This window comes from Erpetoichthys calabaricus, chromosome 6 (assembly GCF_900747795.2).
Source record: "Erpetoichthys calabaricus chromosome 6, fErpCal1.3, whole genome shotgun sequence".
In the NCBI taxonomy this organism is placed as follows: Eukaryota; Metazoa; Chordata; class Cladistia; order Polypteriformes; family Polypteridae; genus Erpetoichthys; species Erpetoichthys calabaricus.
Genome location: NC_041399.2, coordinates 114201628 through 114227392, shown reverse-complemented (window position 1 = coordinate 114227392; position 25765 = coordinate 114201628). Strand labels below are relative to the sequence as shown.

Sequence of the window (25765 nt, the reverse complement as noted above, 5' to 3'; positions counted from 1 at the left end):
TGTATGAATGTAGTCTTTTTGCACTATCATTGCCATGTGTTTTGCTTAGTCTAATGTGGACTTCAGTTTCTTTGCATCTCTTGTCAGGTTCATCGCCTGAAAGTCTCACCCTGTTCACACTTAGCTGCCCTTCATGCCAAACTGCTCTGGTGTGGTTGTCGCATGTGACGGGCTTCTTGTAGGCCTGGCCACTACAATCCCAAAGAGAGCTGCACTTACCGTTATGACGTCACTTGCTGTTATCGTGCTTTGTGTGCACTTATCAGTTCAAATGGAGTCTGTAGCGGCTAGGAGTGGGACTACACAGAATGATTCTGCACAGACCAATTGCCTTTTCAGGTCAGTGTGTGCCACCCTGGGTAATCTACAGTTACTGCACCAGCCTATGAGCAGGCAATGCAGTTGTGGGCATCTTGTTACATCGTAACCCAAGGAGACAAAAGGGAGCAGTTGGACATTTAGATGAATAAACCAACCAGGTGCACAACACAATTGCATTTTATGTTCCTATCCGTTTGTTAGGCGGGTGCTTGGGCTGGTGAGGTGGGACACTGCTTACGTTTACATGTCAGAGAGCGTAGAGGATGAGAAGACACCCTCTGTGTTCTTGTGCTCCGTACTAAGCGGCATGTGCCAGTAAACAAAGCTTCACCATAAAATGGAGGAAATAAAAAGATGAAAAGTAGTGTTAGTTTAGCTGCAGTTTTCATTCTGTGCCTAGTGCACCATCTGGCTACAAAGGCACTGAGCCAGATTTAAATTTACTGTGAACCAGGAAAAAAAAAAACAACACAACCCCCACCGCCCCAAATGAATGTCAATAATCAGGACAACTTCACTCAAGCAGGGGGGCAGCGAGTGTTCAAAACAATAAGCAGTTGACCTGGCCTTGTGTTAAACTTTTTTTTATGATTATTGCATATCAGATAGACATTCCTTGTAAAGAAGCAAAATCCCTTTCTTAACAAAGCATATTAATGCAAGCAAATCAAAAGTTACCAGAAACTTGGAGTGTAGGCCCTTCAACTTGAGAAAAATAATTAGCAGTAAACAAAATAATAATCTGTGCATTAAAGTAATTCATGTGGAAACAAACCTGTGATCAGATATGTAAACCATGAATTAGTACTTTTCTGAAACATAACTGCACCACAATTTTCAATTGTGTAAATCTAGAAACTCTGCTTCTCCATGATGAAATGTGAAAGGAATAAAATAGTTTAAAAAAAAAAAATGGAATTACATTTGAAATTGTCCGTGACAGACTTTTTTTGGTATACACAAATATATTTGTCATGTGCCGTAAAAGCCCCTGGCTGTCATTTATTGTCAGGCTTAAAGGTGACAGATCTGAATGCCTTAAAGGATTTGAGTTTGCTAACAAAAGTTCTGCGGTGGTCAGCGCGCCCCACGCCAGTCCTGTCTCATTGCGTCTTCAGCCTGCTCCTGTCCAATCACAAGTCGTGTTTCTTTTGTAAGCCATTGAAATTATTTTAGTTACCAACCCCCCCCCCGCTGTTCCATATCTTTGACATTCCCAACTCACTCGCTCGTCAGATTCAGACAGTTCAGCACCTCTTTGTGTTCGCTGACAGTTCCGATCTGCCAGTTGTGTTAAAGTCGTCTTTTAAAAATAGGACAATGATGGCTGTCCATCCACAGTTTTACTTAAACTTTACAATTTCAACATTGCAAAAGGAAATTTTGTTTTGTAAAAAAGTAAAATTGTACGTTTCAGCTGGATCTCGTTTTGAAATCACGTGCCACATAAGAAAACATAACCAACCTCGAGTTACGTTACAAAAACTTCTCCTTTGTAAGCTCAAACATATTTAATTGCTTGATAATTACTTGCAAAAAAAAAAATGAACCACACGCACAAAGTGGAAGTGTTGAGTAGCTGGCTGTTGAAGTGTTACATAAGCAAAGGACAAACGTTTAGTAAGCAGTATTAAGAGTGACCTAGGAAGCCTCTTACATTTTGTTTTCTTTTTATTGTCTTTATACAAAAAAGTGTGTTATTGTTGAAGAACTGATTGCATCCTGATAGTTGTACAAAATAAAACTTTTCAAGACTGACACCATCCTGGTACTTGTTGTGTGGTTCTTGTGTCTCGGCCTGACTGTGGTCCACGTCCTCCAAACACGGCCATCATGAATTCACATCAATGTCAATGGAACTGGGAAACGAGGTGAAAAAATGCAAAGAAACCTTTATGTTCGGCGCGCACTAAAAACGTATTCTAAAAAACTGCGTTTGCATTAAGAGTCTTTTAAAAACAACGCACATTTACAAAGGCCGCTCACATCAGTGCATGTGATATACAGCTGGCCGTGCTGAGCGACTCCTCAGTTACTGCGTCTCCTCCTAAGCAGCACACACTGCCACCAGTTTGATCATTTTAAACTCAAAAGTTAGCAAAGTTCGCAGCTTTCATAATTTAAAAGCAGGCACGAGATGTTAACACTGTAATGCCGACCCTTCTAGGGCTCCATGGAGGTGTGCCTGCACATCAGAGCAGTGTGTCCCCTCCATTAAGAGTGGCGTCATTGCTAGTGAAATGCAAAACTGGCCACAAAAAAAAAGGTCTACCCACTTACCTTTTATTCAAAATGTTAACAAAATTCTGAGCTTTAATTGAAGTCAAATAATGTAAAGGAAAAATGAAATTCTCATCATAAAACACAAACTCGAGTGCCTGTGCTTTGCAAGACTTGACTAGAACTTTCAAAGTCAAAAGGCAAAGACATTGTGGTTTGGGGTTTTATGGGGTACATTGAAAAGTCTAGAGAGCACCTGGAGCACCACAAGGTAACCAAGGCTGAGAAACAGTAAAAGTTGAAAATAAAAACTGAAAGCTACCTGTTGGAAGGTGAAAGTAAGAAGAAGCTTAGTCACCTCACTCTTACGACAACTGCCATGCTTTAATACACAATGGCTGGCACATTGGCCCATCAAGAACATATTTAAGATGTGGGGGAAAAAAAATCCACTGGCATCATGTCCAAGCTAGGGCCTTAAGCTGCAACGCCATGCAATCGCCCTGGAATATGAAGGGTCCGAAAATGGGAAGATCAAGGTGGCCTTTGGACAAATCAACCTGAATAAAAACTGACAAGACCTTGAAGACACCCTTGTGAGGAGCAGGAGGCTGCACATGGTGGACACCTGACAAGATAGAGACAACTGCTCCATTGGACACGAGATTTACACGAACAGGATATTGGTATATATTAGATCTTGTACTATTACAAGATCTAACATGTACAAGCAAATTATATGAGAATGCATTTTAAGCATTTTGACACTGCTTGCATAATTCCAGAAGTAAAGGAAAACAACCCTGTTGTGAATGTGCACCAATGTATCAAGAGCTTAAAAATATAAATCAGAACACAAGAAAATATCAGAAGAGTTTAATTAAAAAGGATAATTCAGCCAAACCCAGCTCATCCACCCTAATCCTTATCAGCAAAATGAGTTTTGAAGGTCCAACTCTCTACCACGCTACTTGGTAAATTATTCCATTTATTATTGATGGTTCTGTGTAGAGGGGAAAACAAACCAAAAAAAATCAAACAAAACTTGACATCTGTGTGGTTTACACTTAACTTTCTATTTGTGTCTCCGAGGTCTTGTTGAAGTAACAGCTGGTGTCCACCTTACTCAACAGTTCAGTTGTGTCACCTCTCAATCTCTGTGTCCCTAATCTGAAAATTCAGCTCCTTCAAACTCCCTCACAGCTCCAGTCACAGGACGTGTACTCGGATCACACGGCACGTTGCATCGACTTTGTATGAACCTTCGTAAAAACTTCTCTTCTTCAACTCCTTTGCTATTTCTCTGGGATCTTCCAATAAGAAAGGCTGGCAGCAGGGAAGATCAGTGATGTTCAATGTGTCCCTGTTGTCTGTGTATTCATGAAGCTTTGAACGCAAATGAACAGCCTGCTTATGAAACATTTTTATATGCATTACATCCATTTCTATATATTATAACAAATGGAATTTGAAGATATTATACTATGCATTTCTGTGCCCATAATAGCAAGTGTTTCAAACTAAAAAAACAGTGGTAACTGGCTCAAAAATCTGAGTTATGCAAATTGGGTCCTCCTGTTATGAGTAGGAGAGAAAGGCATTTTATCAGTTTTCCTAATTTATGAAACTTCTCCCAACTTCACCAGGATTTAGGAGAGCTCATGAACTGTCCTAACCTGCTAGGAGCTGCCAGAGGGCGGATACTCCGGTAGAGATCAGCATGCACATCCAGGGAAGGTGTAAAGTTTTGAAAAAGCTGGAAAACAACAAACTTGTAAGAAGATATCAATCTGTCAGAGATGGAGTAATATTCATATCAAATATTGTACATTACATGTTTGCCCCATTTACACAGAGAAGCCATGTGCTGTCAGCAAAGATTCAAAAACCTCCCAACCAACCAGTTTTCAGATTTTGCACCAAACACTCTTAACACACCCTACGGTAATACGCAGATCATGCAAATGAACATACACATAAAGATCACCGCCTCAGGTGTGGACGAGCACACGAACAGCACCCTCCACAATGTCTGGAACATGTGACGACTTTAATTTAAGGGTATTTGCATACAGTGCATCCAGAAAGTATTCACAGCGCATCACTTTTTCCACATTTTGTTACGTTACAGCCTTATTCCAAAATGGATTAAATTCATTTTTTTCCTCAGAATTCTACACACAACACCCCATAATGACAACGTGAAAAAAGTTTACTTGAGATTTTTGCAAATTTATTAAAAATAAAAAAATTGAGAAAGCACATGTACATAAGTATTCACAGCCTTTGCCGTGAAGCTCAAAATTGAGCTCAGGTGCATCCTGTTTCCCCTGATCATCCTTGAGATGTTTCTGCAGCTTAATTGGAGTCCACCTGTGGTACATTCAGTTGATTGGACATGATTTGGAAAGGCACACACCTGTCTCTATAAGGTCCCACAGTTGACAGTTCATGTCAGAGCAGAAACCAAGCATGAAGTTAAAGGAATTGTCTGTAGACCTCTGAGACAGGATTGTCTCAAGGCACAAATCTGGGGAAGGTTACAGAAAAATTTCTGCTGCTTTGAAGGTCCCAATGAGCACAGTGGCCTCCATCATCCGTAAGTGGAAGAAATTTGAAACCACCAGGACTCTTCCTAGAGCTGGCCAGCCGTCTAAACTGAGCGATCGGGGGAGAAGAGCCTTAGTCAGGGAGCTGACCAAGAACCCGATGGTCACTCTGTCAGAGCTCCAGAGGTCCTCTGTGGAGAGAGGAGAACCTTCCAGAAGGACAACCATTTCTGCAGCAATCCACCAATCAGGCCTGTATGGTAGAGTGGCCAGACGGAAGCCACTCCTTAGTAAAAGGCACATGGCAGCCTGCCTGGAGTTTGCCAAAAGGCACCTGAAGGAAAGAAAATTCTCTGGTCTGATGAGACAAAGATTGAACTCTTTGGTGTGAATGCCAGGAGTCACGTCTGGAGGAAACCTGGCACCATCTCTACAGTGAAGCATGGTGGTGGCAGCATCATGCTGTGGGGATGTTTTTCAGCGGCAGGAACTGGGAGACTAGTCAGGATAAAGGGAAAGATGACTGCAGCAATGTACAGAGACATCCTGGATGAAAACCTGCTCCAGAGCGCTCTTGACCTCAGACTGCGGTGACGGTTCATCTTTCAGCAGGACAACGACCCTAAGCACACAGCCAAGATATCAAAGGAGTGGCTTCAGGACAACTCTGTGAATGTCCTTGAGTGGCCCAGCCAGAGCCCAGACTTGAATCCGATTGAACATCTCTGGAGAGATCTTAAAATGGCTGTGCACCGACGCTTCCCATCCAACCTGATGGAGCTTGAGAGGTGCTGCAAAGAGGAATGGGCAAAACTGGCCAAGGAGAGGTGTGCCAAGCTTGTGGCATCATATTCAACAAGACTTGAGGCTGTAATTGCTGCCAAAGGTGCATCGACAAAGGCTGTGAATACTTATGTACATGTGATTTCTAAGTTTATTTATTTTTAATAAATTTGCAAAAATCTCAAGTAAACTTTTTTCACGTTGTCTTTATGGGATGTCGTGTGTAGAATTCTGAGGAAAAAAATGAATTTAATCCATTTTGGAATAAGGCTGTAACATAACAAAATGTGGAAAAAGTGATGCGTTGTGAATACTTTCCGGATGCACCGTACATTTCAGTCACACCATGTAGAAATGACAATACTTTTTCTGCATGGTCCCTCCATTTCAGGGCACCATAATGTTTAGTACATAACATTGGTAAGTATATTAAAGCAGTCTTATTTAATTCATTTTTGCTTATCCCTTGCATGCAATGACTGCTTGAAGTGTGTGATTCATAGACATCACCAGGTGATGAGTATCCTCTCCGGTGATGCTCTACCAAGCCTCTGATGCAGCCATCTTCAGGTCCTGCTTGTTTTGGATGCTTGGCTCCTTACGTTCCACATGGAAGGCATGCTCATTTGGATTTAGACTTGGTGACTGGCTTGGACATTCAAGGATTTTCCTTTTTTTTTATCTCTGAAAACCCCGTGTTGCATTATCAGTATGTTTGTGATCATTATCTTGTTGTAGGATGAACTGCTGTCCAATGAGTTTGGAGGCCTTTACTGGAACGTGAGCAGATGTTTCTATACACCTCAGAATTGATTGTGCAACTGCCATCAGCAGTTACATCATTAATAAAGATAAGCTCGCCAGTACCCATGGCAGCCATACATGCCCAAGACATAAACATGGTGGTGAGAGCGTTAACAGATGAGGTGGTATGCTTTGGATTTTGAGCAGTTCCTTTTTGGCTGTACACTTTACTCTTGCTGTTACTCTGATACAGGTTCATCTTTTGTCTCATCTGGCCACAAGAACTTTCTCCAGAATCTGCTAAATGCACACAACAGTACTGATGTACTTACAGTGAAATCTCAGTCAGCTCAGTCACTTCTGTTGCCCACACGGCCGTTGTGATTTGGTTTACTGGTGAGAATGTCCTAGAAAAAGAAGAAGTTTCAGTGTACAGATAACTCTACAGCTGCGTACTGTGGTGTACCTTTATGTTGAGCTTCCAGTAAGTACAAGATACATAACCCTCCGATGTGGAATCGACGTATGAAAACTAAATGGACCTCTAGAGAGAAAGCTTTGCAGTTGGTCCTCATACTTCACCACAAGGATTCTGCTGCTCCAGGGTCTGAGCCTTCTGTTGAAGAAGGGCACGATTCCTGGGTTGTTTGAGTGGAACAGTTTTTCCATTCCACTTTCAAGACTGCTGGTTTAGGGAGGAGAAAGCGACCGACAGAGGATGACACACCCATGTGAAGGATGATAAAATCCTCGAGGGCCATGACTACACTTGGGCTCAGGATCTAGCAGTTGTCAACCTAACGCTTGATGAAAAAATGAGAAGGAGGAAACAAATTGAGACCTTTATAATGAAGCAGAAGTTTAGCATTCGCTGTTTTGCTGGCTCAAAGACATTTGCTTTTTTACAAGGTGACATGTCCAGCAGACTCGTGGCCTGGCCCAAAATACATTTTAATGACTAATTACTAAAATTCCGTTTTTTTAAGAAGCCTAATTCAATCACATACAGTGTTTGTCCCATGAAAGTTCATAGTACACAAGTTTTAAATTGTAATAGTTTTAGCACTGAGCCAAAATCGTAGCCTCTGCTTTCTCCGAATCCTCGTTTGAAATGGAGATCGACAAAGATGCTATGAAAATTGTATAACAGTGACTGATACGAATAACGTCAGTAGTATCATCACGTTCACTTTGGCTAGTACTCCAACATGTTAATATGTCCACATCTTACCTTTATTAATTTTGGATGTAGCTTGAAACATGGAGTTTGAAGCCTTTCTCTTTTATAGCTCCTGACATTTAGCACAATGTTCGAGACTTGCGCCATTTACCATCTTGAAGCGATCAGGTGAAAAAACGCCCTGAGCTACTCCAGTTTGATATCAGCGCCGGAAGTGAAGAAGCCGACTGCCATGGAATCTGGAAGATGGAGTGCATACAGCTGATTCAGCAGGCTCTTCTTCACAAACTGTAATCTGGCCAGCCTGTTTGTATGGCTAGCTAGTGGTCTGCATTCTCTCTACTTCTGTTCATGAAGTCTTTTGCAAATAGTCATCTGTGACATGTCCACATCGGCCTCCTGCAAACCGTTTCCGATCTGTTGGACAGGCATTTGGGGCTTTGTCTTCACCTTAGTGAGGATTCTTCTGTCATGAGCAGTGGAGGTCTTGCTTGGCCTACTAGTCCCATTGTGATTACTGAGCTCATCAGTGCATTCTTTCTTCTTAAGGATATTCCAGACAGTTGATTTAGGGAATCCTAAGGTTTTACCGATGACTCTAATGGTTTTATTCTTGTTTTTTCTGCCTCGTAATGGCTTCTTTGACTTTCATTGGCACAGCTCTTGTCCTCATATTGAGCAATGGCAACTATAGACTCCACAGGGTAGAAAGCAAGCCTGGGAATCTACTGAAGCAATGAAACACACCCGCAGAATCACAAAAACCTGTGACGTCAATTGTCCCAAACATTATGGGGTGAACACAATTTCTAGATGGTGTGACTGAAATGTATACAAAGACTCTTAAATAAAAAGTTTGCAATGTGCACTGTAATCACATATGAAATGTTTGATTTGTACTTTTAAACTGCGATATCACAGCATCAACACACCGGTGGTCATGGATGCAAACTGCACTGCAATAGCAAGCAGGTGCTTTCCGAGGATTTGCAGATATCACGGTCTTTGCCTCATGTGTGTTTTTCACAGATTCTTCATTGCACCAAAATTATTATCTTAAAAATGAAAAAGTCTTAACACACCATCATGGCATTTTAAAACCCCACCAACTGCTGGACCCCCAGACACACTGAAGCACCAAAACCACAAATCTTCTCAGCCCCAAGACTTAATTTCTAATCCAGGTTCTGGCCACACACCGTGACAAGACAACAGCCTGCACATCGAGAGCCAATCAGTTCCAAGAGGGAGAGCAACAGCAAGCCCCCCAACCACTAAAGGAGCTTTTACCATTTCGTTATTTAAATGGAGTTTATCAGTAGTGCCCGAGTGGAATTTTTTTCCCCCCACCACAAAAGACTTCAATACAAACTTCACATAAAATGATTTAACATATAAACTCACGTATAAGTCGGGTCTTGAAACCCAAAAAAAAATCGAACATGAAATCAGACTCCGACTTATACGCCAGTCAAAAATACGACACTTCATTTTTTTTTTTTAATCTTCTTGTTTCCTCCAGTCTCACATCAGTTTCTCAGACACATCGAAGTTTGTTGCAGCAGCACAGTTACCAATTTCTTTCACCACTTCAATGACTTTTAATTTAAAACCAGCTTCATATTTTCTTCTTATTGACACTCCATCGTAAATAAGGGATCCTCTTACAATAAAGTGTATGAGGGTGTGAGATACAAAAATCACAAAACAGTGCAAACATCGCTTCAGAATCGTTTGGGTATTACTGTGTGTTAAAGTAGGCATGATACATAGAAAAAAAAGTGTGCTCCGTGGTTTCTCCCTCAGGTGGGTGTTAGCATATTATAATCGACTTACACAACCAACATTATAAAATACCAGAGATTATACTGTAAAATCAAGTCCAGACTTATCCGTGGGAGAACTTAAACGCAAGTATATATGGTAAGTCCTGGCGTTTTTATATTGTTATTGTTAACCCGCTCAATTTGTGGAGTTAACGCTCTCTGCTGGACACGACACATGATGATTAAAATCAGAGGTACACTCTGGTTACTGACCATTTCTTATTCTCATCAGCTGCTTTAGGCAGGGGGTACATCACCGACTCCACTGCTCAGAGCTCGTATGCCAAGCACAAACTAAAGCAAAGCCTCCATGTTTAGAAGCTTCCAGCTGTCCACACCGAATGATTTCTAATTCAATGGCGAGTGCAGGGAGAGACCGGATCTGGCCCTTCTGTCTGTCGATCTGTGTGCATGAACCCTGTGAAAGATTGCCACCCCGTCTATGAGGGCTGCTTCTTGCCTTGCGTGTGATGCTGTCAGCATAAGCCCTTACACTTTGTGTTGTCAGACTCGTGTGACTAGGAGGGAGCTGAGGTAATTACCCACCAGGCCAAGAGGCGGCGGGGTGCACTAAACATACCTCTGTTATCTCTGCAGGCCAAACACAGAAAAACCTGCCTGATTTAACATCACTTCTGGTTCCGGCAGCCAGACTGACGTCACTTCTGCCTTTCAGCTTATAAAGCCGCCATCTTTTTCTAACCTCTTCAGTTCAGTTCAGGACTCAAAACCATGCTCACGAGTGCTCTTTCGAAGCCCTATTGCAGCCAGGGACAATATATGGGTGGCTGCCCCAAACCTTTCTCTGTGTGTCGAGTCTGTTCATTTCACAGTGCCCTAAGTCAGAATGTTATTTATTATGGAAAAAGGAACTGAAAAAGAGAACCAGCCAAGGCCATTCCTTCCCCAAGAGCTAAGCGAATGTGCCAATGAACTCCACTCACCTGCAGGCAGGACAGACTTTTTAAGTCTTCTTTGTTCAGCTGGCACACGTCTGCACAAAGCTGAAGAAGAGCGCAGTCCCTAGTGTAGTGGAAGTTTAACTCCCAGTCTCCTTTACCTGTGAAAATACCGAGGAACAAAAAAAACACACACACACACACACACACACACACAACACGCATGCACAGCACAACGCAACAAAATCACACACCACCAAACTGCTCGACACACTTTTTTATTTTCAGTCCTAATACAATACTGTTAGTTGTAAAAAGTCACCTGCTAGAATTCTTACAGCTACTAAGCTTTGCCTGCACTCCCCTTCCACTTACATGTCAGAACTGTGAACCCACCGAGTGACACCCCCAAATAAACGGACCATCCCCAGCACGCCGGACGGGTTGGTTAGAACTTGCAGAAGAGCGTTCCACATGCACGTGTCACCGAGATGGGGGGTCGCATGTCTCGGAGCTCGTTTACTGCAAGAGCAAAATTTTGAAAATGCAGAGAAACCCTTGGCCTAGAGCTACAGTCATCAGGGGCGAGGAAGGTGCGCTGCTGGGAAGCCAAAGCCTTTTATGTAACACACTCTGACCCCAAATGTTTTTTTCCTTTATAATATTTGATTGATCAATCGAGCGTAACTGTCCATATATAAAATGGTGTCACCAATTCGCCGTTTTTCAAAGCTGTTTGCCCCCCATTCGAAATTAAAGAACTCACAAAGCAAGCAGCAAAGGAACAAACAAAAAAAAAAAAAGCAAACCACCCAAAATGAAGGTAAATGCAGAAACAAAAATGAGGCCAAGAAACCGAGTCAGGCTGCATCAGTGAATAAACTGTGCTCCTGGAGAAGATTACTGCAGACCAAATATTGAAATTCCTGAAAAGTCAGGAGAAAAGTCAAGTCCTGCACTTTATAACTTATTGCTTCTGCTCTGCCCATACAGAGTCGAGATGATTCATTTGTGATGGTGGCCAAAAACGTCTCATCTTGAAGACACAAAGCAAAGTAACCATCTTGAACTACCACCCTGCTTCTCCCTCATGCCAGTCAACCGAGTGTTAGTTTCAAGTTTTTGGAAGTCAGTCACAGAACAAACACAACATGAACTCTAAGGGGTTCCAGACTTTAAGACACATTTTTAGTAGAAGATTAAAATAAAGACCCACAGAAGATGCAAGTTTTTAGAAAGTTAAATCATTCCCGAGCCCAGTACGGTGCCTTTAAAAGTCAGGCCTCACACATTAAACCTCACGAGACGGTGTACGCCTGTCCAGCTGGCTCAGCCACCGACCTTTTCCAGTCATTCATAGCAGCAGGGTGTCATGCAGTGAGTTTATCAGGCCTCTCCACCAAATGCCCCACATGCACCTTAATGGATTTACAGGAAGAAAAACCGCCAAACAGCAACCACTAGGAAACCATTAAGCACTTTGGAGTGACGTGTCTGCTTGCTCATTTTCTTTTTACTTTGTCCTAAACACTCCATTTGAAACAGCAATTCAGACAATGGGAAATGTCACCCTTGCAATGACCCAGCCCTTAGAAATTCTTAGGGACTCTGATTGACTTGGACTGGAAAAGATCAGCGGCGGAGATGAAAATTAAATAACTAAACGAGAGGCAGCCCTTTTGTACAAAAATGGGGAGGAACAAATTGTTTCAATTAAGACATGAAAGAACGAGCTAGAAGGGATGAGGCCCAAGAGCGTAGACGATAATGGTCATTAAGCAAACTGGACATCCACACATCTGAAGCATCATCATCTCACTTTGAATGACAGCCAGCCTCTTGTTTTGAAATGCAGCAATTTATAATACCCTGGGAAGACTGGCATGAGGAGTGTGAAGTGTAACTGAATGTCCAAGAAAATGAAATCAATGAGCTGTCCTTGTGTTCTAATAGCTGAAGCTAGCAAGTGCCGTTTCAAAATGGCCATTTAGGGCTTAGCTCGCAGTACACTCAAGTGCTGTTGGCTTGTTCCTGTTCAAATAAAGCTGAACCCAGATGTGTTCTAGATGCAAGACCTTCCAGATTGCTCAGTACACAACGGTGATAAATGTCTTCGCTGAAGCGAGGGTTGCAGGCCCGCCGCACATATTTTTGCATTAGTGCTGGCTCAACAGCACGAAAAACATGAAGTCCAGAATATCGTACAAAAATGTCATAAACATCCATGCTTTCTAGCATCTCATCATTGTCCAGTAAATCAGCTGCCATTTTTGTGCGAGCGGTCATGTAGTCAGCATTATAAAAGCAGGCTTCATCAAACACGTTTCGGTCAAAATGACCATCCCGTAGAGATTCGGAGGAGGAGGTGGCTGCAGAGGGCTGCTGGTCCCGGTACATGATGGCTGGATTGTACTCCTGGAAGTGAATGGGGAAGAAGACCTGCCAGTTGCTGATAGCATTCATCCTACAACGATTGAGGAAGTCGGTGTTGACTTCTGTCCAAACACTGGCAACAAAAAACAGAGTGTCAACAGGATGCTTTTTGGAGATAATGTCCATAAGTTTGACCTGAGAAGGCACCTCGGTTTTGACACTTATCCACGGTATCTTAATATCTGCGTATCTCTTTTCAACTTCACTAATCATGGACTTCACACCTGAAAACACATCATTCTGGCTGACTCTTTGGGCATCAAAAGGGTCATAAATGAAAAGAAATGTGAGAACAACATTATCATGGGTATCCAGTGCATTCATCACATACATGTCAAGAAAATTGCCAACATAGTCTTGATCCTGGGCAATTACTGGCAAAATAACCTGCACTTTGGTGGCTTCAGTCACATAGGGCATTGGAATAATTTCAATTGAGCTGAGTGGTCTCAGCAGTTCCACACGTTTGGAGATAATATGGCTGTGACCTTTTTGTGTATACGCCTCGAGGACAAGGTCCAAAGTGTACTCCATTCCTCGTGTGGGATCAAAGCGACGGTACCCATTAAGTAGCCGTTGTTTGCGAAAACGCAGTAATGGCTGGTATCTCTGGTTCAGTCTTTCTAAGGCGGTTTCAACCACGTCAATGACGTCGGCTCGATCTGCTCCTCGCAGTTCACACTTTGGAGCTCCATCGATACAAGAGAACAGGTGGTCTTCTGTAAAGTAGTCCCAGTTAATCACTTCAAAGCGGGTCTTAGGCCTGAAGGGAGGGTTGATGCCGATTGGCCAGGTAGCGCCCAACTTTCCTTCTGGAGTTAAGGAACTGAGATTACTAATTTGTACCTGGGGAAAACAAAAAGTTAAAATTGGTATTTTAGTAAGCAGAAAGTTTTTTTTTTTTTTTTAAATTTTGGACAAATGCTAATAAAAGCGTATTTCCCCTGTAAAACCTCTGACACATTAAATGCAGCTTACAGATTCATTGATCAATGCTTATTTTGCAATGTGTAGGCAAAAACACCATCAGCAGCAGCAGCAGCAGCCTCATCAATGCCTAACCCCCATAACCCAATCCAGGGTCACAACAGAAATGGAGCCGATCTCAGGAGCATCAGGCGCAAGGGAAAAACCAGCAATAATGAGAAGTCACACCTTCACAGCGTCAATTCACAATTTCTTCACGTTTTTTTGGGTATGGGTGGAAAACCTGAGAATCTGGAGAACACCCACAATCATAGTTAGAACGTTCAAAACACAGAGTGACTGATCAGACAGAACCTCCAATGTGAAGGTGCACTTTACCTTAGAGAGCTCAACTGAAAAACAGCCACGAGGCAACAAGGTCTTGGAGCGCTGAATATAATGGGAAGCAGAGAGAGAAATGTTCAGACCAAACCAAAAAAATGAGGTCATCTGGTCGATGATCACTAGCAGACAAGATAAGGTTAGAAACTGTGCAGTCCCTTTTAAAAGCTTGTTGCTTTTCATTATACCAAACAGCAGGGGTTCTCAGCCTTTTCTTGGATGAGGACCAGAGCTCTGGTTGTCTAGAAGGCCACACAATAAGAAATCAACAACATGTCTCCTCGAAAAGGACACTAAACGTTAAGCGTACACATAACACAAAATTATGTTTCTAGACTTCTCTAGCGCCTTCAACACCATCCAACCTCTGCTCCTTAGGGACAAGCTGACAGAGATGGGAATAGATGCATACCTGGTGGCATGGATCATGGACTATCTTACAGACAGACTGCAGTATGTGCGTCTCAGGAACTGCAGGTCTGACATTGTGGTCAGCAACACAGGAGCGCCGCAGGGGACTGTACTTTCTCTGGCCCTGTTCAGCCTATATACAGCGGACTTCCAATACAACTCTTAGTCCTGCCACGTGCAAAAGTTCGCTGACGACACTGCTATTGTGGGCTGCATCAGGAGTGGGCAGGAGGAGGAGTATAGGAACCTAATCAAGGACTTTCTTAAATAGTGTGACTCAAACCACCTACAACTGAACACCAGCAAAATCAAAGAGCTGGTGGTGGATTTTAGGAGGCCCAGACCCCTCACGGACCCCGTGATTATCAGAGGTGACTGAGTGCAGAGGGTGCAAACCTATAAATACCTGGGAGTGCAGCTGGATGATAAACTGGACTGGACTGCCAATACTGATGCTCTGTGCAAAAGAGGACAGAGCCGACTATACTTTCTTAGAAGGCTGGCATCCTTCAACATCTGCAATAAGATGCTGCAGATGTTCTACCAGACAGTTGTGGCGAGCGCCCTCTTCTACACGGTGGTGTGCGGGGGAGGCAGTATAAAGAAGAGGGACGCCTCACGCCTGGACAAACTGGTGAGGAAGGCAGGCTCTATTGTAGGCACAGAGCTGGACAGTTTGACATCTGTGGCAGAGCGACGGGTGCTGAGCAGGCTCCTGTCAATCATGAAGAATCCACTTCATCCACTGAACAGTATCATCTCCAGACAGAGGAGCTGCTCCACTGACAGACTGAGATCGTTCCTCTCCCACACTATGCGACTCTTCATTTCCACCGTGTGGGGGGGTGTAAACGATTACACTACACAATATTATTGACTGTTATACCTGCCTCGCACTCTCCACCTTGCACTTTTTAACTTGTACTGCATTTTTATCACTCTTTAATTAATATTGCTTTCATCAGTATGCTGCTGCTGCTGGAGTATGTGAATTTCCCCTTGAGGATTAATGAAGTATCTATCTATCTAAAACGTACACATTTAACTGGTAATAACATCAATACTTCAGCAATTTTTTGAGATAAAATATCTTTATACATATTGAGCAAATAGAAACTAGAACACCTTTTTACAATTAGCAAGAATCAAACCCACATCCTTCAGCCATTTGTTCCATTAATAATTTACTTGAACTGTAAACAAATCCTAACATTTCATAAAAAATGTGTATATTAGTGAGTTTTCTGATGCTGTGTAGAGCAGACAAATTCATTACAGTCAAGAAACAGGCGAGTGATGACACAAAGTAGTAACTGTAGATTACGCTCCATGACATACAACTTAGTAAGGTACCTTACTTACATGTAATGAGGTGTTCTTGTACCATCAGCATCAATGAATGTGAAGAGGGGCAGCAAACTGAACTGCCATGTTTTTGTTCTTTATTTCACCTTATACAATTTCTTGTATTAGGAATTTGTTAGTTTTCCCATACCCCTTGGGGTCAGAGCGCAGGATCAGCCATTGTACAGGGTCCCTTATAGGTTAAGGGTCTTGCTCAAGGGCCCAGCAGAGTAGGATCTCTTTTGGCTGTGACCAGGATTCGAACCGGCAACCTTCGGGATACCAGCGGAGATCCTTAGCCTCAGAGCTACCACTCTGCCCCATTCATACCACTAACATTTACAAAATGACAAACACACCCCAGTAGGACAGTCTTTACATACGGTCAGAAAGGCGCTCACCGGGGCATTCATTGCACATCTTCATCACCATCTGGTACTGATCCGTTTCTCAGACTCTGCTTGTGTTTACCATTCATCATTTAGTGCGCATCATCTGGCAAGATCACTTGTATCTGTATTTAGTTAAACTAGTCATCAACATTTTTTTTTTATTTAAAAGTGTGTTTCTGCTCAGTTATTTGTTTTTTGCTTTTGTTATCCAATATTTTTTATCACCGATTTATTGAACTGCCATGTTACATCTCAGTGTGTACAAGTGTGTGCAAGCCAAGTCAAGGCTGGACGGTATGACATTTGTTTGCTTAACAGATGATTTTATCCAAAGCAGCTTACAAAGACACTTTGTATGCAGCTCAATTTATCCTTTAATTTTCTGAACCTCTGATTTACACCACACCGCCATTCTACCCTTTTTGTATGCCCCAGCTCCTAGTCATGGTTTGTCAATATAAGAAGAGTACACAATCAGAAGCACTCATGAGGCATCACAAAATGTTTTAATAAACTGATTTGACAGACATTAACATTATCAAAGAATTACAGAACTTCACATTTTATTAAGTGTTAAACATTTACTAAACATAAAGGGGTGGAGAAATGAGCAATGCAAATGATTTGTGACTGCCTGTCATTAACTTCCAGGTGCTTGTTTGGGCCTCGTGTTTAAATAAGATGGACAGACTACCATTTGAGAAATTCTTCTGTAAGCTATAACAGTACGGTTGAATTGAACTAAACTGAATTAGTCCAAAAGCTTTAGTCAGCATTACAGCTGAAGAAAGAAGTGATCTGGCAATAGACTAGCATGTAGAGTATATAGTAAAAAGCTGTGCATTTGTCTCTATATTAACTGTATATGTACTTTTAGTTAAGGCAGTTAAAGGTATGGATCAGGTCAGCTTGGGAAGCATGCACTGGTACAGTGCGTTGCCACACCCACCACTCAACAAAACAACATGGCATCCCGGTTGGTAACCCCCCAGTCCAGTCCCACCCATCGGAAATGACCATCTATCTGCTGCAGTCAGGTGTTAAGTGGGCATCCCCTTGGCCTGTTCCAGCCACTCGGGTCCCCAACAATGAGGATCCTGTGATCCAGATCACCCTCAGGGAATCGCACCACATGGACAGTGCTGTAACTGACGCTCCCTCACAATGTAGGTAATGTGCCTCATTTGGGACTCCATGAGCAACCGCTCATTCGACACAAAATCAAACCAACGATACCCAAGTATTCTCTAAAGAGATAAAGTACCAAAAGAGTCTAGTCTTCATCTCAGGTCACTGGATAGCGTCCATGTCTTACAACCATATAGCAGGACAGGAAGCACCAGGACTCTAATGACTTGGACCTTCGTCCTTTTGCATAGATATTAGGAGTGCCACACCCCCCTTTCCAGCGACCTCATGACCCCCCATGCTCTCCCAATCTGTCTACTGACTTCATAGGAAAAGTCACCAGAGATATGAATGTCACTACCAAGGTAAGTAAACCTCTCAACAAGGTCGACACTCTCTCCGTGGATGGACGCACTGCTGATGGCTGTGCCCAAGAGGTCATTAAAAGCCTGGATCTTGGTTTTTATCTAGGACACTCACATGCCCAGACACTCAGGACTCCTCGCTCAGCCTCTTGAGAGTCTCAATCAGAGCCTCCATTGACTCCGCAAAGATCATAGCATCATCAGCAAAGTCAAAATCAGTGAATCTCTCTTCACTATCAGATGCCCCCCAGCCGCTGGACCCCACGACCCTGCCCAATGCAAGCACTGAACAGAGAAAGAGCAAGAACACACCCTTAACAAACCCCAGAATCAACTGGGGAAAACGTACAGATTCTGCCTCCACTCTGCACAGCGCTCACAGTACCAGTGTACAGGCTGGTCATGATATCCAGCAACTTTGAGAGGATCCAGTGAAGTCTCAGGATGTCCCACAGGGTAGCTCGATCAACTGAGTCGAATGCTTTACGAAAATCAACAAAGCAACAAAGTGTAACGGCCAACCCCTTACCCAGCCGGCAGTTACACTTCCAAGACCTGTGGCCTGGATAAATTACTGAGGCTAATCTATAAATACCAAGCCGTACCTCTAACAAATAATATTTTCCCCTCAATCGACGGTTTAAACACAAGCACACCAAAGCAGATATATACAAATAGGTGGATAAATATATTAAATGAAACAACAAAAAATGCAAATTTCATACGTAAAAAATAAGTATATATATATATATATCCCTCCACCAAAGCAACAATGTGACAACACCAAATATACAATAACAAACCCTATCTTGTCCCAGTAACATATAACAAACACAAAACACAAATAATGATTGAATACGGGAAATGCCAATGATGGTGAACTTGAGTCTGAGTATACAACTGTCCTGAATACGGATGACTGGTCAACAGATTAGTGATGTGTTTGAATTTCCCGGAAAAAATGGAACAACCTCATCGTGAATCTTCGGCGTGTGGTGGATAGTGTAGTCCAACCCCAGGGTCTCTGGCGATGACTGAATTGAAGTAAGTCCGGCGGAATGAAAAATAAACTGGATACCAAAGCGTGATGTGGAAAAATAGCAGGTGATGGTGGTTCGTTGTAGTGAAATGTAATCACCGTCTTTCTTTTTCCTCCCAGTCTGTTCCCTCCTGATTGTTTATATAGTAATGAGCCGGATGTATTTGATTGATTGTAAACAGATGCTTTCCATCTTGGGGCTACGGTCTCTCTCCATCATCCGTCCCCCCTGTATTTATGGGGACGACATTCACTGACGTACACATTATAAACAGCAAACGGGACGATGGAAACAAAACGCACTCAGTACAAACATTGAAAACACTATTACTATGTAGCCCCGCTACAAAAGGCTACAAAGAAACTCTGCTGATATTCGCGTTTGTGCTCCATGAGGGCCCTCAGTGCCAGGATGCAGTCGATGGTAGACTTCTTAGGCGTAAAACCAGACTGCTCTGGTTGCTGGTAGATAAGCAAGTGATCACGGATTCTATTGAGGACGACCCTAGCAAGGACCTTACCCGGCAAAGAGCGCTGTGTTATCCCCCTGTAGTGGCCGCAATCCAGGCGATCACCCTTCCCTTTCCAGATAGGGACAACAAGTCCCGTTTTCCATTCAGTTGGGATGACGGCAGTCTCCCAAATGGAAGCAAAGATTGATTGCAATGCCAGGAGGACAGCCTTACCACCAGCCTGGAGAAGTTCACCCAAAAGATACCAAAGATCACTGCAGTCTTTCCTCCCCTCAGCTGGTTCACCACCTGTGCAATCTCATTGAGGTTGGGTGGTTCACAGCTAATTGGAGGATCAGCCTCAAAAACTGTGGACCCAGAGATATCAACGTCCTAGCTGGAGGATTAGCTTTAAACAGCTGCTCAAGGTGTCATTTGTAAGTACCATTCCATCACCCGCCCTGAATGCAACTCTCTGAGGAACAGATTCGGATGAGTGTAATGCTTCGATTCCTCTGTAAGCAGGATGGGGGTCACTAAACCATAGATGGTGTGTCATTTGCTCACAGATTCCTCTAACAAAGGCCTTCTTATCTGCCCTCAGAACCCTCGCAGTCGTCCTTCTTAGTTCCCGGTACAGACCGGAGCTGCCATCAAGCCGTGTGATGAGACTCCTCTCAATGATATCCACGGTGCTCTGTGAAACACCAATACAACACTGAGCAACCTTCAGGGTTTTGTCACCGAAGGTACACCTGTAGAAAATAGACTATGTAGATATGCATCTGATCAAAACTAGGTTTGCAGGCAAACATCTCTTTTCTAACACTAGCATTATCTTTTTACAACTGAGGAAGTTATGTACAGGAAAAGCCGCAGGACCAAATGGATTTAATCATTGAGTTCTAAAGGCCTGTGCTGACCAACTTTGTAGCATCATCTGTCACCTGTTTAGTCTGTCTCCAAGGCTCCAGAAAGTGCCAGATCTGTGGAAAATATCCTGCATTGTTCCTGTTCCAAAGAAGGGTGGCATCTCTTCACCTAGTGACTACAGACCACTGGCACTTGCATCTCACATCATGAAGACATTTGAGAGGCTACACTCCCTCTCGCTCACTCAGATTCTCATCTGCAGCTCTACTTTCTGTACCGCACATCAAACTCAGTTCTATGGGAGCTCGAGCGTCCTCTCATAGTGCTCCTCAACTCTGGAATCCTCTTCCGTCTCATATACGTCAGCTCGATTCAATAACACATTTTAAAAGTACCCTCAAAGATTATCTTTTCAAACTGGCATACCAATTGTGAATTTTACACTGTTACTGCCAGTTATCTTTGTTTGTCTTTCTTTTAACAGTGAAATGATATACTCAATGACAAAAATAAACAATTTTATTGTATACAAATTGGCTTAATAATTTCTGAAAATATTTCACTCATTCCTCTCTCAATCTCTCTCTCTCTCTCTCTCTCACACACACACACAACGTGGTTACTTAAATATATACAGGACAGGATCTAAAATCCATGAAACAGAACTGTCTTATAGGTTTTTCCATGTGTTGCCACTCTATAATTTGAGAGTATTCAGTCTGGCAATATGGTGCAGCCTTAGTTTGTGGAAGTCAGACACAACTAAAGACATGAGCATAAAATGATGGTTGTCAATTTCAAACTGTGTTTCCTCAATGTACTTCTTGAGAAAAAACAAATCATCTGAACCAATCTCACCCCAAACAAACTTTGCCCTTATGTCAACTGTCGGATAACACACTCAGCTACTTTGACCACCTTGACTATACCCTCAGAAGAAATATCAAACCTCCGTTGTTTTTTAATGTGAGCAAGTGGTAGCTTTTATCACATGATGCCGGTAGTACTTCTGTTACCAAACTAACACGGCACACATCACAGGACAGCTTTCTCAAAATCCCATTTAAGGGCTACCTCCCACTGCTTCCTGAGGTGGTTTTCTTTGGGAAACCTTCAAAGTTTGAGAAATGTTAACAGCTAATAAGAATCTACATAGTTAGTGACTAAATACATTTAGCCAAAACGTTGTTTGGAGGCTCACTTGAGCACATAAATGTATAGCTTTGCTACCTTAGCCTGGCGTAGCTAAAGTTAAGATTATAAAATGGGATTTTCTAATGGCCAAATATAACCAAAACAATTGTTCAGCTTTACCTATGAAATGTAATCCCTGTGATCTGGTTTGGAGCGTACAGCGGTTTGTACAATCCCAAGCAGCACGTGCGTGAGGCATCTTTATCCATTACTTTACTCCACAGCAGTGCCACTCGCAATATGGCGACGACGTTGACGTACGATGCTGCTGGTCATGCAGTGTCTAGTAATTCTATGTCTACGGGTGTAACAACCACATGCCAAATTTCATCCATCTATCTAGTTGCGTTTTCGAGATCTCGTGTTTATACACTCACACGCGCGTGCACGCACACACACACACATAATTTCAAAAAACAGTATTTTCGGACTCGGGGAGTTCTAAAACGTCAAGGTCGAATTTTTTTCATGATTAGTATACTTTCTCTATACTTTGTATACTTCGAGTGTGAAGTGGCAGGTGAATTAGTGTCAACAAAAAGCATGCACCTGAGAAATAAACTGAAACGTTACTCACTCGTGATTTTTCTGTCCATACGGTAAAGTTTTTGTTGAGCAGCACATTCCGATTTCAGGCGTTTGAATTACATCTTGATATACAACAAGTGCAAAGAAAGGCGACACATAAATTGCTTTCTATTCCACACGCTTTACACGCGTATTCAGCTCGCTCTGTCACCGCAAATGCTGTGTGAACACCCGGCCTCCATCACCAGCCTCCGTTTACTGGATGAATACGTGCAGGTGGCTCATGGTGGATGGCTTTCAGTTTTAGAGTTAAAAGCTATAAGGGTTAAAAACTAACAGCAAGAAAATTAATTCAAAAACGAAAACTAAAATTACCCTAAGTTCTTGTCAATAAGCCGCGGCTTATCTAAGAAAAAAAGTTGTGAAAATGAAAAAATAGAATATCGGCTTATACATAAATCCGGCTTATACATCCATCGCGGGGGTTGCGTTCCAGAGCCACCCGCGAAATAAGAATATCCGCGAAGTAGAAACCATATGTTTATATGGTTATTTTTATATTGTCATGCTTGGGTCACAGATTTGCGCAGAAACACAGGAGGTTGTAGAGAGACAGGAACGTTATTCAAACACTGCAAACAAACATTTGTCTCTTTTTCAAAAGTTTAAACTGTGCTCCATGACAAGACAGAGATGACAGTTCCGTCTCACAATTAAAAGAATGCAAACATATCTTCCTCTTCAAAGCAGTGAAGCAAACAAATCAATATGTCTGTTTGGCTTTTAAGTATGCGAAGCACCGCGGCACAAAGCTGTTGAAGGCGGCAGCTCACACCCCCTCCGTCAGGAGCAGACAAAGAGAGGGAGAGTTTGTTTTTCAGTCAAAAATCAATACGTGCCCTTCGAGCTTTTAAGTATGCGAAGCACTGTGCAGCATGTCTTTTCAGGAATCAGCTTTACAAAAGATAGCAACGTGAAGATAATCTTTCAGCATTTTTAGACGAGCGTCCGTATCGTCTAGGTGTGCAAACAGCCCCCCTGCTCAATCCCCATACGTCAGGATCACAGATAGTCAGCGCAAGAGACAGAGAACAGTAAGCCGGGTAGCTTCTCAGCCATCTGCCAAAAGCGTCCCTTGTATGAAATCAACTGGGCAAACCAACTGAGGAAGCATGTACCAGAAATTAAAAGACCCATTGTCCGCAGAAATCCGCGATATATATTTAAATATGCTTACATATAAAATCACAATTTAAATGACCGCTACGCGCTCGTGTTGACTCGGCGACGCCCAGAGCAGAAAGAACGCGCTCCGGCCGCTCCAACCGCGCCATGCGGGGAGTGAGAGAGACGGCAATATCTCACACTCTCTCCCCCCTTAAAGAAATTAAATGGGCGCGAGTGAGACCACTGACCTCCCTCCCTTCTATTAGTTATAGGTTATAGTACGTTCGGCTTATCCATGAGTCCGGCTTATCTATGATACGATTTTATTTTAAAAATTCGTATGATTTTTGGTCTCCGGCTAATACATGAGTCCGGCTTATAGACAAGAACTTAGGGTATGTTTAGTAAATTATTATTTTATTTCAGTTAGTCTTTCCAGCTACTTTAATAGTTTCATTTAGTTTTAGTTTTTCAATTCAGTTTTATTAATTATTTTATTTCAGTTTACAAAAATGTTTTTTTAATAATAGTTTCAGTTTTGATTTTAGTTTTTGTTAACTATAATAACCTTGGTCCACACCAATGGCTGTACTGGTCTCGTAACACAAAGGAACTATATAAGAAAGGGCACAGGAGGGTCTTTTTTCTTAAGAAACTACCTTTCTTTTAATCGAGGAAGTAACATCCTTCATATCTTCTTTAACTCAGACGGCCAGTGTGAATTTCTATGCTGTGTTGTGCTGGAAATGTAACATCACTTCAGGAGAGACCCAGAGAATTAACAAACTAATTAAAAGGACAGGCTCAGTTATAAGACACATCCTGGACCCCCCCGGAGGTAGCAGCAAACAGAATTTAAAACAAAACTAAGAGCAATAATTAGCAATGCTGTACATTCTCATTCTGACACACTAACATTGATGACTTTCAGCTATGTCTATTTATGTATTTATCTATTGATGCATTTATCTATTTATTTAAATAGCTTATTTAACAGGTAAATTTCCCCCAGGGGACAAATAAAGGCTAGGACATGAAATAAAGACCAGCAAGTCTTGCATCGTTTTCAAAAATTAAATGAAAGTCTGGGTGCACGTTATGCTGTCAAAAAGGGTGTAACAACAAAGGCGGCAAATAAAATCATGCAATTGCCCCAAACTATTTATAAATATAAATATTTAACCATGATATGGACATGAAACAAAGACTTATAGCATTATTAAAAACTATATGAAAAATAAAGTTGCACATATTGCTGTGAAATACTGTATAAATATTTAACCCCATTTACAAAATGTGTTGATGCAAAAAAGGGCATAATTTTTGATTTATCATTTCAAAGAACTTAAAGGATGAAGTATCCAGTTCTGCCAAGAGAGCCGTCTCCTGCTTTGTAGCATCAATTATTTTATTTTTCAGAGTGCTAGGCAGCTGCTTAGATGAGCCCGTGGCTGCTGATTGCTGGGACAAGGTTTGAGTAGTCAGAGAATTTATACGGCTTTTCAATTTGCATCACCAGGGGCTTACTAACAATGACTGTGAACAAGCCCCCTAATTCTATTGATTCACTAACACAATGTCTGACTTGTATTTCAGAATGGATGAATAGCAACTTTCTCAAGCTAAATAAAGAGAAAAATGAAATCTTAGTGATTGTGAATTTCGATTGTGAATTTCCCCTTGGGATTAATAAAGTATCTATCTATCTATCTATCTATCTATCTATCTATCTATCTATCTATCTAATGGATACAATGAGGCTATTAGAAATAAACTGGATGCATTAGGATTAAAAGTCAAGACAGAGGTAAAAAGCTTAGGGGTAACTGTTGACTGTAATCTGAATTTTAAATCGCATATTAATCAGATCACTAGGACAGCATTTTTTCACTTAAGAAACATATCAAAAGTTAGACCTCTTATATCGTTGAAAGATGCTGAGAAATTAGTTCACACGTTTGTTTTCAGTCGACTAGATTACTGTAATACAGTCCTCTCAGGAATGCCCAAAAAAGACATAAATCGTCTGCTATTAGTGCAGAATGCAGCTGCTAGAATCCTAACAAGGAAAAGAAAATCCGAGCACATTTCTCCAGTTTTGATGTCACTACACTGGTTACCCGAGTGTCATTCAGGATTGACTTTATTTATAAACCATAAGCAGAATTTTAATCTCGCCCCATCTTATATATCAGAATGTCTGACACCTTATATTCCAAATCGTAATCTCAGATCCTCAAATAAATGTCTCCTTAGAATTCCAAGAGCAAAACTTAAAAGAAGTGGTGAGGCGGCCTTCTGCTGTTATGCACCTAAAATCTGGAATAGCCTACCAATAGGAATTCGCCAGGCTAATACAGTGGAGCACTTCAAAAAAAATGCTGAAAACAGATTATTTTAACATGGCCTTCTCATAATTTCACTGTAATTTAATCCTGATACTCTGTATATCCAATTCATTATAATAACTATCCATGGTAGCTCTAAAATCTGTACTAACCCCTATTCTCTCTTCTGTTTCTTTTTCCGGTGTCCTTTTGGTGGTGGCTTTCACCACCACCATCTACTCAAAACACTATGATGTTCCAACAGTGAAGAATTAAAAGCCA

The 25765-nt window shown here is 42.0% G+C and overlaps 1 protein-coding gene across 1 annotated transcript in view; it reads right to left on the bottom strand.

Moving 5' to 3' along the window:
• Window positions 1-10784: 10784 nt before the first annotated feature.
• chpf2 (chondroitin polymerizing factor 2) overlaps window positions 10785-25765 on the bottom strand; it is a 76524-nt gene continuing 61543 nt past the window's right edge. The window contains exon 4 of the mRNA XM_028803876.2: window positions 10785-13801. Within this exon, the coding sequence (XP_028659709.1) occupies window positions 12533-13801 (1269 nt within the window). The 3' untranslated portion in view covers window positions 10785-12532. The remainder of the gene's footprint in view (window positions 13802-25765) is intronic.